Source organism: Equus asinus, chromosome 17 (assembly GCF_041296235.1).
Source record: "Equus asinus isolate D_3611 breed Donkey chromosome 17, EquAss-T2T_v2, whole genome shotgun sequence".
Taxonomy (NCBI): Eukaryota; Metazoa; Chordata; class Mammalia; order Perissodactyla; family Equidae; genus Equus; species Equus asinus.
The window spans coordinates 12,280,367-12,293,299 of record NC_091806.1 but is presented as its reverse complement, the minus strand read 5'-3'; the positions used below and the strand labels follow the sequence as shown (position 1 = coordinate 12,293,299).

The 12,933-nt window shown below is 42.9% G+C and overlaps 1 protein-coding gene across 37 annotated transcripts in view; it reads left to right on the top strand.

Annotated features, from left to right (window-relative positions):
* The window catches only part of CELF1 (CUGBP Elav-like family member 1), a 70,289-nt gene that overhangs the window by 25,602 nt on the left and 31,754 nt on the right, over positions 1-12,933 (top strand). For 16 of the 37 annotated variants that reach the window (XM_014861345.3, XM_014861339.3, XM_070487681.1 and 13 more), the window contains one exon: positions 11,059-11,210. The exons of 17 other annotated variants lie outside the window; for them this stretch is intronic. In XM_014861345.3, coding sequence (XP_014716831.1) covers positions 11,140-11,210 — 71 coding nt within the window. In that variant the 5' untranslated portion in view covers positions 11,059-11,139. Of the gene's footprint in view, positions 1-5,840; positions 5,881-8,762; positions 8,817-9,788; positions 9,861-11,058; positions 11,211-12,933 lie in introns of those variants that run through there. 4 more of the 37 variants (XM_070487690.1, XM_070487687.1, XM_070487691.1 and 1 more) reach the window with 2 other exon arrangements.

The window sequence follows — 12,933 nt, the reverse complement described above, 5'->3', positions numbered from 1 at the left end:
ACTTGCCAACTTTGAGCAAGTGATATGTGCATATTATGGGAAAGTAGAACGACTGAGCCCTCGAGTTTGGATTTAGGTGTTTTGTCCGGTGTCTCAGTCCCTGTAATAACTAAGCCCCTTCTGTGTCTTTAGAGACCCCACTTCTTTCACACAGTGATGAACCTTTGCTGCCTCTGACTTCTGTGCGTAGTTCCCTGTGTCTCTGAAGGTGGAAGCCACTAGGCAGATATTTAACATTGATATGCCTGGAACATTGGGTTCAAACTAGAAAGATACATAGAAGAGTTAGCAATTCTGCCCAGAGAAAGCTGCATATTAGCTTAGCTACCATATGTAAATTGCTACTGCTGTATCCAGCAATTTGTTGCCCGGTACTGACAGTGCTGCCAAGGAAACAGGAGGAGCTAAAGACAGAGTGAGATTCCTACCCCCCAAAAATACAGAGCTGTATGGGGAGGAGAGAGGGAAGACTTAATGGGGATTTGAGAATTACTTTGAGAATGTCGGCATTTTGGGAGGAAGTAGGAAAAGAGATTTTTAAAAAGGTATTTTGCATTCCCTGCCTGCCTTACCTGAGTACCTCCAAAATGGGATGCCTCTCATATGTGCGATGACCTCTTATTTAGGTGCATGTGTAGTCATACAGAAAGATCATATAACTAAACAGGAGAACAAAGAGCCCAGCTCACTCACTCCCAGTCACTTTACCACTTCTTTGTAGCAGTTTCAGAGGATCTAGTAATTACATTGACCTTGTGAAGTAGGTGTTATATTTATTGGTTGTGACATATAGGTAAGGATGCTATTGGCAAAATCAGGCTTTAGGCCAATTCTGACTCTGGTTCTTAAATATGGGGTGCTCACAAGAAAATGTTTATAATTGTTAAGTGAAAAAAGTAGGTTATGTGATAGTATATACAGTACAATATTTAATTGATGATAAATGTGTGTATTTGAGTGTATGTGCATCTTAATGCATGCATAGAAAAGGGCCTTGTAGGAAATAAACCAAAATTGGTTTTATCTAAAAATGAATAAATAGATAAAATTTTTAATTGAGGTAGAAAAATTAAAGTGAGGGCATTGCGAGCAGTCTAAAAGGTAACAGACATTTTTAAAAAGAGCACAACCTTCCCAGGTCATTTCTGTTATAATATTTATAATTATTGCTGCTCTGTAAATGTCTGGACATTTCCCCCTACCTTCAGATGATAAGGTTTACGAATTTTAAATCCTGTATTCCATCAATTCAAGGATGCACACATTCGTTACCATTGATACAATCTTTTATAATTCCTTTATTTGTGGTAACCTATTAGATTTTAAAGATAGAAAAATTATTTAAAAACTATTCATCTCAAGGCTGGATGTAAAATCAGTGATTTATCTATTGTTTTGAATTATCCAGGCCTGTTTTCCTATTTTCCAGGAGACACCTGGGGTTACCCTGCGGGCCGCAAGAGAGGAACAGGTGGGGCCTGCCCTGCCCTCCTCTGTCTTCAACCTGAACAGCTTCACCTTTATGTTGAGGGAGAAAACACCTTCTGCTTTTAAGAACATTTGAAAACCTCTAATATGGATAGTTGTGCAGTTCTTCATTAGCTCTCTGCTTTATATCTAAAAAAATTTTCAGGGTATTGGGGGCGCTTAAGTAACAATTGTTACTAAGAGCGAGTCTTGCCAGTGAGGCCAAGGTCATGGGTTCAGGCCTTATATAAGTCGTTGAGCATTACCGTGCCTGCTAGGAGCTCCTCTATCTGGAGTTTGTGATTCAATGCATACTATGTTAGAGCTGCTGATGGTGAGTGAGTCAGGGGCCATCTTTCTGGGAAGGAGGATATTTTGTCATTTATTCAACATACAGGCTCCAATGGCCAGCAGAAGACCCTGAGAAATAAAAAAGGTTCATTACCTTGCCTTGCACTAAGGAGGGCGAGTGGGAGATCTGAGAGTTTTTGTTTTTTAAGTTTTATTTTTCCTTTTTCTCCCCAAAGCCCCCCGGTACATAGTTGTATATTTTTAGTTGTGGGTCCTTCTAGTTGTGGCATGTGGGATGCCGCCTCAGCATGGTTTGATGAGCGGTGCCATGTCTGCACCCAGGGTCAGAACCAGTGAAACCCTGGGCCGCCGAAGCAGAGTGCGAACTTAACCCTTGGCCACGGGGCCAGCTCCAAGATCTGAGAGCTTTTATGTCAGTCCTGAGAGGTGATGCTGTTCATTTGCTCTTGTATTCTTGAAACATGTCAAGATCATATATAAGTTCCAAGATATCCTCCAGAACCTAATATAAAAATCATCCCTGATTATCTTCCCTCAGAGAAATTGTGGGATAGGCAGTTTGCCTTTTAGAGTCCCCTGTACCATTGACTTGTTAAGTACAACTTTAAAATTTTACAAGAGGTCATATTTTGCACATTTTAACATATCACAAACAGATAATACTGCTTGTTTCTTCAAAGGCAGCTTACCCTTCATCCTTTTCTCTTCTTGCCCTCCACCCCACCCTACTCACCTTTTTGGTGCTCCTTTTCCCCCTTGACTCTTCTCACCCCTCTTTGGAACTACCTTTTTGCAACCCCCCCCCCCCCACACACACACACACGGTGGTTGAGAAAGATGAAGATAATGTTAATAGAAGCAGCCTTCTCTGGAACTTCAGGGAAGTACAGGGCAGACGTAGCTCAGGCTTCCCCACAGCTTACGCGTTTTGTTTGGTTCCCCGCAGAAATGAAAGGTGTAAAATACTCAGACCTGAAGCTTTTAGTTTCCATTCACCTTTCCTCTCTCCCCAGAGCATTTCTGTTTTCTTACAGACTAGGCAATAGAATGTCGAAAAAGCAAAACTGGGAAGATAAAGCTTTTAAAGAAAATACATTTTTTTTTTTTTTTGAGGAAGATTAGCCCTGAGCTAACTACTGCCAATCCTCCTCTTTTGCTGAGGAAGACTGGCCCTGAGCTAACATCCGTGCCCATCTTCCTCTTCTTTATACGTGGGTCGCCTACCACAGCATGGCTTTGCCAAGCGGTGCCATGTCCGCACCCAGGATCTGAACCGGCAAACCCTGGGCCACCAAGAAGTGGAACGTGGGCACTTAACCGCTGCGCCACCGGGCAGGCCCCAGAAAATACCTTCTTGTATTAGGCTTCCCACTGTCCTCCTTCAAGTGACAAGGGCCTATGTGGAGGAAGACAGTGTTGATCCTTTTTTTCTGTGTTTGAGTTTTCCTTTAAAAAGTCTTTGAGTGACTTAGGAGTAGGGTGATTAATATCCTGATTATGTGGGTTTTGTTTGTTGGTTTGTTTTAAGACTTCATTTTTCTCTTTCTCTTGGCTGGGCAGTTAGGGTGTTCCTCAGCTCCCGTAGGGCTGCGGTGTTCTCTGGAACCTAGATATGTGTCCCTCACCCCTTCGTACACTGGCCCTTCTTAACAACCCCAGGCCTTCCTTTGCTCTCTGTATCCTGGAGATTCCTCAACTAGCGTGCAGTCTGAGTCTGGTCTCACAGGGTCACACGACAGCAGTGTTTCTCAACTGTTCCATGCAACATTGTGGGAAGGAGACATGACTCCCTGGTCTTTTCTTTGCCCTTTACGTCTTCCAGAATAAAACTAACAAGTAGAGATTTAACTTGTCTCTATCTTCCAAGGTAGTAACTACTCCAGAGCCCTCTGAAGACACACTGTCTTAATAAAAGTTTGTATCTCCTAGATGATGGTCACGTTTCTCGAGAGGCACACACCATGGGTTCTGGGGTTAGAATCCCTCCCGCAGATTATTTTAGCACATAAATCCTTAGAGTAGTCCCCACCTTAAGTGGTGATGATAATACAAGATTGAATGAGATAGTGTGAACGAAATAAATGTAACTACCTTTCCTCTTAATAACTTTTTTTTCTTTTTTTGCTGGGGAAGATTCTCTCTGAGCTGACATCTATGCCCATCTTCCTCTATTTTATATGTGGGATGCCTGCCACAGCATAGCTTGATAAGTGGTGCACACGTCCACACCTGGGATCCGAACCGGTGAACCCCAGGCTGCTGAAGTGGAACACATGAACATAACCACTATGCCACCAGGCCAGCCCCCCAATTTTCCTCTTTTTGCTTGAGGAAGATTCGCCCTGAGCTAATGTCTGTGCCAATCTTCCTCCATTTTGTATGTGAGCTGCTGCCACAGCATGGTCACCGCCGAGTGATGTAGGTTTGTGCTGAGACTGGGTCACCAAAGTGGAGTGCACCGAGCTCAATCTCTAGGCCACAGGCCAGCCTGCTCCTCTTAATAATTTTTGATGTTGTAGGCAGGTCCAGGTAGATGCTTTTAGAAGTTTTTTGTTGTTAGAATAGACTTTGCCTTTGGAAGCATCACTGCTTCATTAGCAAAATTGGAAACCAGTTAGGTCCATATGAAAAGTCAAATTAACTACTTAAGCACATATTTTATGCCAGTCAAGAAACATCTTTGTCTTCAGGTTGGGTAGGTAGAGTGTAGAGTCTCATAGTTAGTTCTGGATCTGGCTTTGTCTTTCAGAATTCTTCTTATACTTTCCAACGTAGACGTCGTCCTTGGTGACTTTCAGCAGTTCTCTGTCTGTGATCAGGACCAGACGGAAGTACAGCTGGCAGGAGTTGTACATGAAGTTTGGAGGAATTTGGGCAGCTTTGTAGAATCCATCGTTACTTGCAGGATTGTTCGATAATGTTTAAAAATAAAACAAATTGGTTTTGTGGTTCCTCTGTCTGCTTTTACCTTCAATTAACTCCCCCGTCTTTTGATTTTTTTTGGTTTCAGTGGTTCACCACTACCCTAGGGCTGCTGAGATGCATTTACACAGGCAGGAACTGGGTTGCATTTGAAGAGGTTTATGCCTGGCACCTACCTATTCAGGAAGGTTGCTTTGAGGAAAGTGTGGCCTTTCCATATTAATAACACCGTCCTTAATTGCTGAAAGAATTTCATAGCCTTTAACTTTATTGTAGTTTCCCATCCAAAAGCAGATGGTAAGAATGATTGTTTTGGTGACCTAGGTGAACTAAATTCAACCTCATAAATCCTATCATTGTTTTGCTATTTGTTGTACATTTTGGGGCAAACCTCTTCTAAGCCTTTAGTACTTTAGTTCCCCATCTTTTAAGTTGATGGTGTTTTAAAATTAGCTTTGAAATATTAAATGTAATTTATCTTTAATATACTGTGTAGTGGGGCCGGCTCCGTGGCCGAGTGGTTAAGTTTGCGCGCTCCGCTGCAGCGGCCGAGGGTTCGGATCCTGGGCGCGGACATGGCACTGCTCATGGGGCTACGTTGAGGCAGCGTCCCACATCCCACAACTGGAAGGACCTGCAACTAGGATACACAAGTGTGTACAGGTGGGGTTTAGGGAGATAAAGCAGAAAAAAAAAAAGATTGGCATCAGTTGTTAGCCCAGGTACCAATCCTTAAACAAAAAACAACAACAAAAGATATTGTGTAGTTTAAAAATGGGAGACGAGGCCAGCCCCATTGCCAAGTGGTTAAGTTCACGCACTCCACTTTGGTGGCCCAGGGTTTCACTGCTTCGGATCCTGGGTGCAGTCCTAGCACCGCTCATCAAGCCATGCTGAGGCGGCGTCCCACATAACACAATCGGAGGGACCTACAGCTAGAATATACCACTGTGAACTCGGAGGCTTTGGGGAGAAGAAGAAGAAGAAAAAACAATGGGAGAGGGAGGTTTGGTTTGGTTTTGTTTTTGATATCTTCAGCCATGGTGACAAAGGGGGCTTTTCTTTGGAAAGAGCTGCATATCTGGAATTATGAGAAGTGTAGGCATGGCCCACTTATTTTTCTTTCCTTGGTTTTTTAGAGTGAAGACGTAGTCCAGAGAGGGAGGTGTAAAGCTACAGGTATGGGCTCACTGCTGGATGGGTGTGCTCCCTGGCCATCTTAACCTTCTTGCATGAGGCCTGACGTGCAGATAGGAAAAAATTGCCTTCAGAAAGGTGATGGGTTTTTTCCTACATTGTGGGATATAATTTCCCATTCCTAGGAAGCTGGAAATACTTTCTTGCTGTTAACCAACTCTCCTTAGCTATTTCCCAAGGCAGGCTTATCTCCCACTTGAGCTAGCTGCTGCCCGGTTCTAATGGGTGGGGGTGGGGATGGGGGAGGAGAGAAAGTGAGAGAAAGTTGGGAGCACTAGTCTACACACAGCAGCTACCCAGCTCAGTTTCCTTCCCCATTCCACTTCGTAGCTGGAAGATCCCAAGTAAACTAGCCCAAGGATGAGGACAGAACTTAGTGGATTCCACACAGATAATATTACTCTCCTGGAACCAGAATTTTCTCGACATACTGATTTTTTTAATCAGCACTGGAGTGTAAATAAAGAATTACACTTAACTTCCACAACTAGTTTGAGATCTGAAAAAAAGACTTGATTTGAAGGGTGGTCACGGTTTGACAGGACAGTCTGTTAGCTCAGGTTTCATCCCAGAAACTCCAAGGGGGGCTCTGAGCTTACACTTTTGCTGACAGCAGTAAGCACAGAAGAGAGTCTTTCTGCTGGTCTGATCTTTGACACTGATTGGGAGAGGAGATAGTAGTGATTAAGGATAGGAGGAGGGAATGGGAAACTTTCTAGATTTCAGGAAAGGTTTTGCTTCCTTTCACCTGTGTCACATCCTCTCAGTAACCTTATATGATAATCTTACAGGCAGACCAGTTTGCATACAACAATCACTAAACTTAGTGCTTTTTATCGTATAGTGATTTTTTGTGTGTGTGAGGAAGATTGGCCTTGAGCTAACATCTGTTGCCAATCTTCCTCCTATTGCTTGAGGAAAATTGTCACTGAGCTAACATCTGTGCCCATCTTCCTCTCTTTTATGTGGGATGTCATGAGAGCATAGCTTGATGAGTGGTGCTAGGTCCGCGCCCAGGATCCGAACCTGTGAACCCCGGGCCACTGAAGCCGAGTTCGCGAACTTAACTGCTATGCCACTGGGCCAGCCCCAGAAGTACTCAATTTTTGAAGTAAAATTCAAGTCCATAACGTTTTAAGCTAAAATTTTGTGTTATTCTCTGATTGGTTGTTTTCAAGTGGTATCAAGTGATATTCTTTTCTACATCCCTTATATCATCTAACTGCTAGAAGCTCTGGGGGAAAAAATACCCAGTTCGCTTAACTGTCTGAGGTTATGACCTTTCGCTAGATTTTTGCGCTTTTCCTTATATAGACGTATGGTGTTTTTTGTTTTGTTTTTCTTTTAAAGATTGGCGCCTGAGCTAACATCTGTTGCCAATCTTTTTTTTCTTCCTTCTTCTCCCAAAAGCCCCTTGGTACATAGTTGTATTTTTTAGTTGTGGGTCCTTCTAGTTGTGGCATGTGGGATGCCGCCTCAGCATGGCTTGATGAGCGGTGCCATGTCCATGCCCAGGATCCGAACTGGTAAAACCCCAGGCCACTGAAGCGGAGTGCATGAACTTAACCACTCGGCCATGGGGCCAGCCCCTCATGGTGATTTTTAATGACATAAGTTCTCTTATATAAATTAGTAGCAGGCTCTAACTTCCTCTATGCTCATATAGCCAGACTTCACACTTTTGCCCTCTGCAGCACATTTAGATTATTGAGGTGGAAGGGTAAGGTCCCTTCACCTGTCATTGAGCTCCCTCATTACAGCAGTCAGGGTAAGGCAACCTGAAGTTTGCACTAGCCCCCTGGGCTTTCCTGCTCCACTATGCTTTTCTTGGCTCTTCCACTCTTTAGACAAAACAAATGCTGTGATTTCTAGCATTTCTCTCTTCTAATCCAGTTTTTAAACAGTTTATTCCATTCTGACACTCTAAATGCGGGGTGTGCTATTTTGAGGGTTTCCCTTATTTACTGATCATTTTTAGTGATTTGGGTTCTTAATGTTACAACAGGCTGATTGCCCCTACCCTCACATAATCACTCTTTGAATTGTTGCCCTTAGAAAAGAAGTAAAGAATATTCAAGGCAAAGAAAACTGAGACAGACAGACAACCAGGAAAAGACAGGAAACCATGAATATAAATTCATAGTTAGAGGACAGGTGGTGAAAAGGGACTGAGGGAAAGTTAAGGCCTTCTTTTGCAGCGGTCCCATAGTTAGAACCCTGTCTGCCGTTTCTTTATTGCTAATGCATCCTTGGTGGGAAAAGCCTTGAATGTTTTTCTGATTAAGAAATTTAAAAACAAGTCATGGGCAGGGGCTGGCCCCGTGGCCGAGTGGTTAAGTTTGTGCGCTCCGCTGCAGGCGGCCCAGTGTTTCGTCGGTTCGAATCCTGGGCGCGGACATGGCACTGCTCGTCAGACCATGCTGAGGCAGCGTCCCACATGCCACAACTAGAGGAACCCACAACGAAGAATACACAACTATGTACCGGGGGGCTTTGGGGAGAAAAAGGAAAAAAATAAAATCTTAAAAAAAAAAAACAAGTCATGGGCAGTTTTCTGTGAATAACTTTTAATTCTACTTTTTCGTTTCTCCTTAATATCTGCATTTTTGTATTCCCATAATTGTTTTTATCGTCACTTAGCTTGGTAACCTTTTTCTAAAATTGAGTGACTTGTGATTAATTTCTGTGTTTTCTTTTCCCACAAGCATGTTGAATTTAATTATACTGAGATAACTCTTGTGACCTGCCTAAAGAGAAGTGCCCTCCTTCATGTCATAACCTTTCCATCTTATCGATTTTTAAAGCCATGTTGCCTTACAAGTTGTAAAATGAATTTTACTTATTTTTTTCTTTTTTTGAGGAAGATTAGTTCTGAGCTACCATCTGCTGCCAATCCTCCTCTTTATGCTGGCCCTGAGGTAACATCTGTGCCCATCTTCCTCTCCTTTATATGTGGGATGCCTGCCACAGCATGGCTTGCCAAGCAGTGTATAGGTCCACACCCGGGACCCGAACCAGAGAACCCTGGGCTGCTGAAGCGGAATGTCTGAACTTAACCGCTGCACAACCAGGCCAGCCCCGTAAAATGGATTTTAAAATGTTACTCTAAATCAGTGCTTCCCAACCTTTAGCTTGATAAACTTTACTGTGAGGAGTACACATCTTTTCATACGCTGAGCAGTGCCTGGCTGCTTAGTAAAGACTCCCACATTTAAACTCTCGTTAACAGATGTGGTTCTGATTAGAGGTGTAGTGTATTTTTAGTGACTTAGTAGAAACATAATAACCAGTGGAGTTCCTTTGAACTTGTTGATTCTTTTATAAAGGAATCTTTGAACTAAAAATCTAATTTGGTTGTTAATTGACCTCACAAATTTACTCCCTGGTCCAGGTAACTTTCTGTAGGAAGAGGCATGTGATCAACTCGAGTGGACATAGGAGAAACTAGGACAAACCTACCCAGTAACTTAACCAACCCCAGCTTAGGTTACCGTCTTCTGCCTGTCTAGTAGTCAGGGCTCGGTGAGCTGTGCCCTGTGTGCCAGTTGCACAGCCTCCTCTCGCTTGCAGCCTGCTTTTGCTTCCTCCTTTCGTAGTGTGGAAGAGAACTCCTGCCACTTCTGTCTCTCAAGTAGTAGATGAAATGAGCCAGAGTCTCTGACAAAATAGAAGAACAGTTAGCTGCTATTATACTTCTAAATTTTGGATGGTTGTGTCTGGATTTTGGACAGAAGACATGGTTTCTACCTTCCTCAGTCAAATGCAGACAGGTGCCAGCCATCGTTACACAGACTACAACATCTAGGCCTATTCTGTGACATGGTGCCTTTCATTATTTTCTTAAAAGTAACTATATGCATTTAGGAGTTCATTCGTTTACCTCTTTACAGGCTGGACATAACTTGTTTTTTTCAAAGTTCCCTGTGTTGTGAACTGAGCTTGAGTGCAGCAAAATCTTTGAGGTAAGGCAACCCTCATGGTAAAAATGGAAAGAGGGCCTGTGAAATTTGGGCGCCTGCAGAGATACAGTTTTAGCGTCACTGCCTAAATATTGAAATGCCACCATTTGTTGTTTGGAGGGATGTGGAGCTAAATGGAGCACAGGAGCGCACATCTGCCTTGACTGCTAAGTATATCCATCTCTACTGCTCACCCACAGTAGACTTTTCGTGTGTGCGCTCAGTCTCGATTTTAGCAACAGTTTAAAGGAGGGCAGAGGATGCAGAGACTTCGTCTGCGTTCCTGTGTCCTTCCTGACACGTTGGAGTGTTTGTCCCTGGTGGGCCCTGGTCCTGTCTCATTATTACTCACTTTGGTGGCTTTTGTTTTTTTCTTTGTCTTTCATTTCTTTAGAAAGATCAAATGCTGAAAAGACTATTTCTTGCTACCCTATAAAGAGGCAGAATATTACTATTCCATCTTTTTTTTTCTGGCAAAAAAAGATTGTTAGTAAAGAAGTTTGTGCCTTGTGTCACCTAATGAATGTGTCACCAAAGCAGCACTTTTTAAAGTCCTTCATTAGATCTCACACGTTGCTCTCAACACCATCAAGTGAGCAAGGTGGGTCCAGTGCTAGTGGTAGTATGTGAGCAGGATGTTTCTGGTGGCCAGTTCTTCCGCTCCTGACCCCTGGCCTGCTTCTGATGCCTGAACTGCTCCTCCTTAGGCATCTATTCTGAGGTTAGTTTGGACCCAAGCACTGTGCTCACTGCTGCCTTTGGCACATGGAAACTAAGTTCAGACCAAGGCCAGCAACCCAGTTCTTTCCAAAAACATTGTCAGACCCTGTGAAGTGAGCTTTTTTGCTTCAGGTGGTTTCAGGCTTTGGGGGCCCTCACAAACTGATTTGCAGGGAGGAGTTTGGAAGATGTGAAACAAGTTTGTGTCTCTTCTGCTCTGTTAGCCACTGCTATCTTCATGGATCTGACACTATTTATCTGACAGTGCACTTAGTACTGCTTCGCCAGGGAAAATCACACAAAACAAGCCTGGCGCATCAGCACTTTCATTGTGTGCCGGGCTGAGCCTCCCTTCACATGGTTACATCCCCCTTTTAATCCAGTACTCCCTTTCCCTTCCCCAGTCCTGCCTGTTTCTGTGGCACTTATTGCTGGTTTCCCTGAGCTCCTGTTTCCACTTTGTGTTTTTTGTGGAGCCCAGGAAGCTAAAGCTGTGTGTATTTGTGGATCAGACAAGTGCAGCAAGTTAATATCATTGGCTTCTGAAGGGGAGAGTGAGGTGATGGCTGCGTTTAAGTTGGATTTCCTTCCAGAAATGATGGTGGATCATTGCTCTTTGAATTCCAGTCCCGTGTAAGTATTTTCATCTAATTTTTATCATAAGCAGAAGAATTGGGTTGTTTTCTTTGCTATTTGATGAAACTGATCCCTTTCCTTAAAAGAGGGAAGAAAAAATTGGGTGAGGAAGTCCGAGTCCACACTGCTGTTATATTCTATTGTAGTCTGATTTTATCCCATTACTGCTGATTTCCTCAGAGCTATCACTAAGTTCTGTACATAAGGGTGCATTTGATATATGATCAGCAACATCAGCTCAAGAGTGCTGGCTCCAGTCCCTTCAAGCTGTAGTGTTTTCCCATATGATAGAGTCCAGAGTATTTTGTTTTAACCGTAGCTTTATTGCTTTGGGTTGGGTATGCAATTTCAGGTCATCTTTGGGTAAGTTATTTATTTATTTACATTCAGTGATCGAATTTTTAGATCCTGTCACAGAGGCGCCTGGTAGCTAGGGTGTATTCAGTAGTGTGTGCAGAATGCTGTATTGACATGTAAACTATAATTCTGGACCTTGATTTTCTTCCCCAGTCTAATTGAAAATGCAACAGTATGTGATTTCGGGGACATCAGATACCTGCCTCCCCCCAAAAATGCAAAACTGGATCAGTCTTGCTTGGTAGTTTGCCCAGATAAATTTTGAACATGAGAATGAGAAACTCCATCAGTTTGTACCACTGTTCAATAAGTGACAACACCATTGTACACAGCTAAAATGCTAACCTGGTTCCGAGCTGTAGCCAGAGAACACATATCTTAACTCCTGATTTCAGTTTCTTTAACCAGGCTTCAAAGTATCTTGGAACGTCAAGTAAATGAGCCTTAGGTTATTCAAAGCCAAGAATATTAGATGATAGAATACTCCCCTAGATAGCATGTGGTAGTGCAGATCTTTGAGTTTAGGCCTCCGTGTGCAAATCAGTCTACCCTGGGATTAGGTGTAATAGGTGTGGATAATAGCAGATTCTGAGCAGTTCTTTGTGGAATAGTGTGGGGGGGGCCTCAAAGTTAGCTGGCTTGCTCATTTCAAATGAATCCCATGCCTTCTCTGTAGTCTCCAAAATGATGGTAGTTTAGATGTGTCTTTTTATGAGAGTAGATGACAGATGAAATCACAATGAATGCCATCTTGAAGACTTAGTACATAATGAAAATCTTCCCAAGTACCAGATATGTAACTCCTAGAAATAGGATTTTGTGGCTCGGATTATCTTTCATTGTAGCACTTTCTCTCTCTGCTGTGCCACTGCCTAGTATTCAGCCCTTGGACACAGAAGTTTTCCTCAGCCTGTTTTCTCGTCTTTTAAGAGTGGAGTCTGGACCATGGACCACTGCAAGAAAGTCACCTGGAACATATAAATGCAGATTCCCTGGGCCCATGCCCAGATATTCTTATGCTAGAATAGGGCCTAAGAATCTGTATTTTAACAACATTCCATGTGGGTTTTTTCATGCACACTAAAGTTGAGAACGAATGGACTGAATACAGGTCATTCTGAGTAGAGCTAATCAGAGAGTAGACTATTACATAATATTTTCCCAAGTACATTGAGTTTGTTTTAGTCATCCATCTTGACAAAAGCTTTGCGAAGTTAATTGGGCATGGGCTATTGGCCCTATTTTACAGATGAGAAATTCAGTTTAGAGAAGCTATAACTGACTTGTCTGAGGACACTTGGTGTCAACTTTGGGCCTAAAATGTAAGTTTAATGACATTCTCTTCTTGTTTTTGCCCACTAGA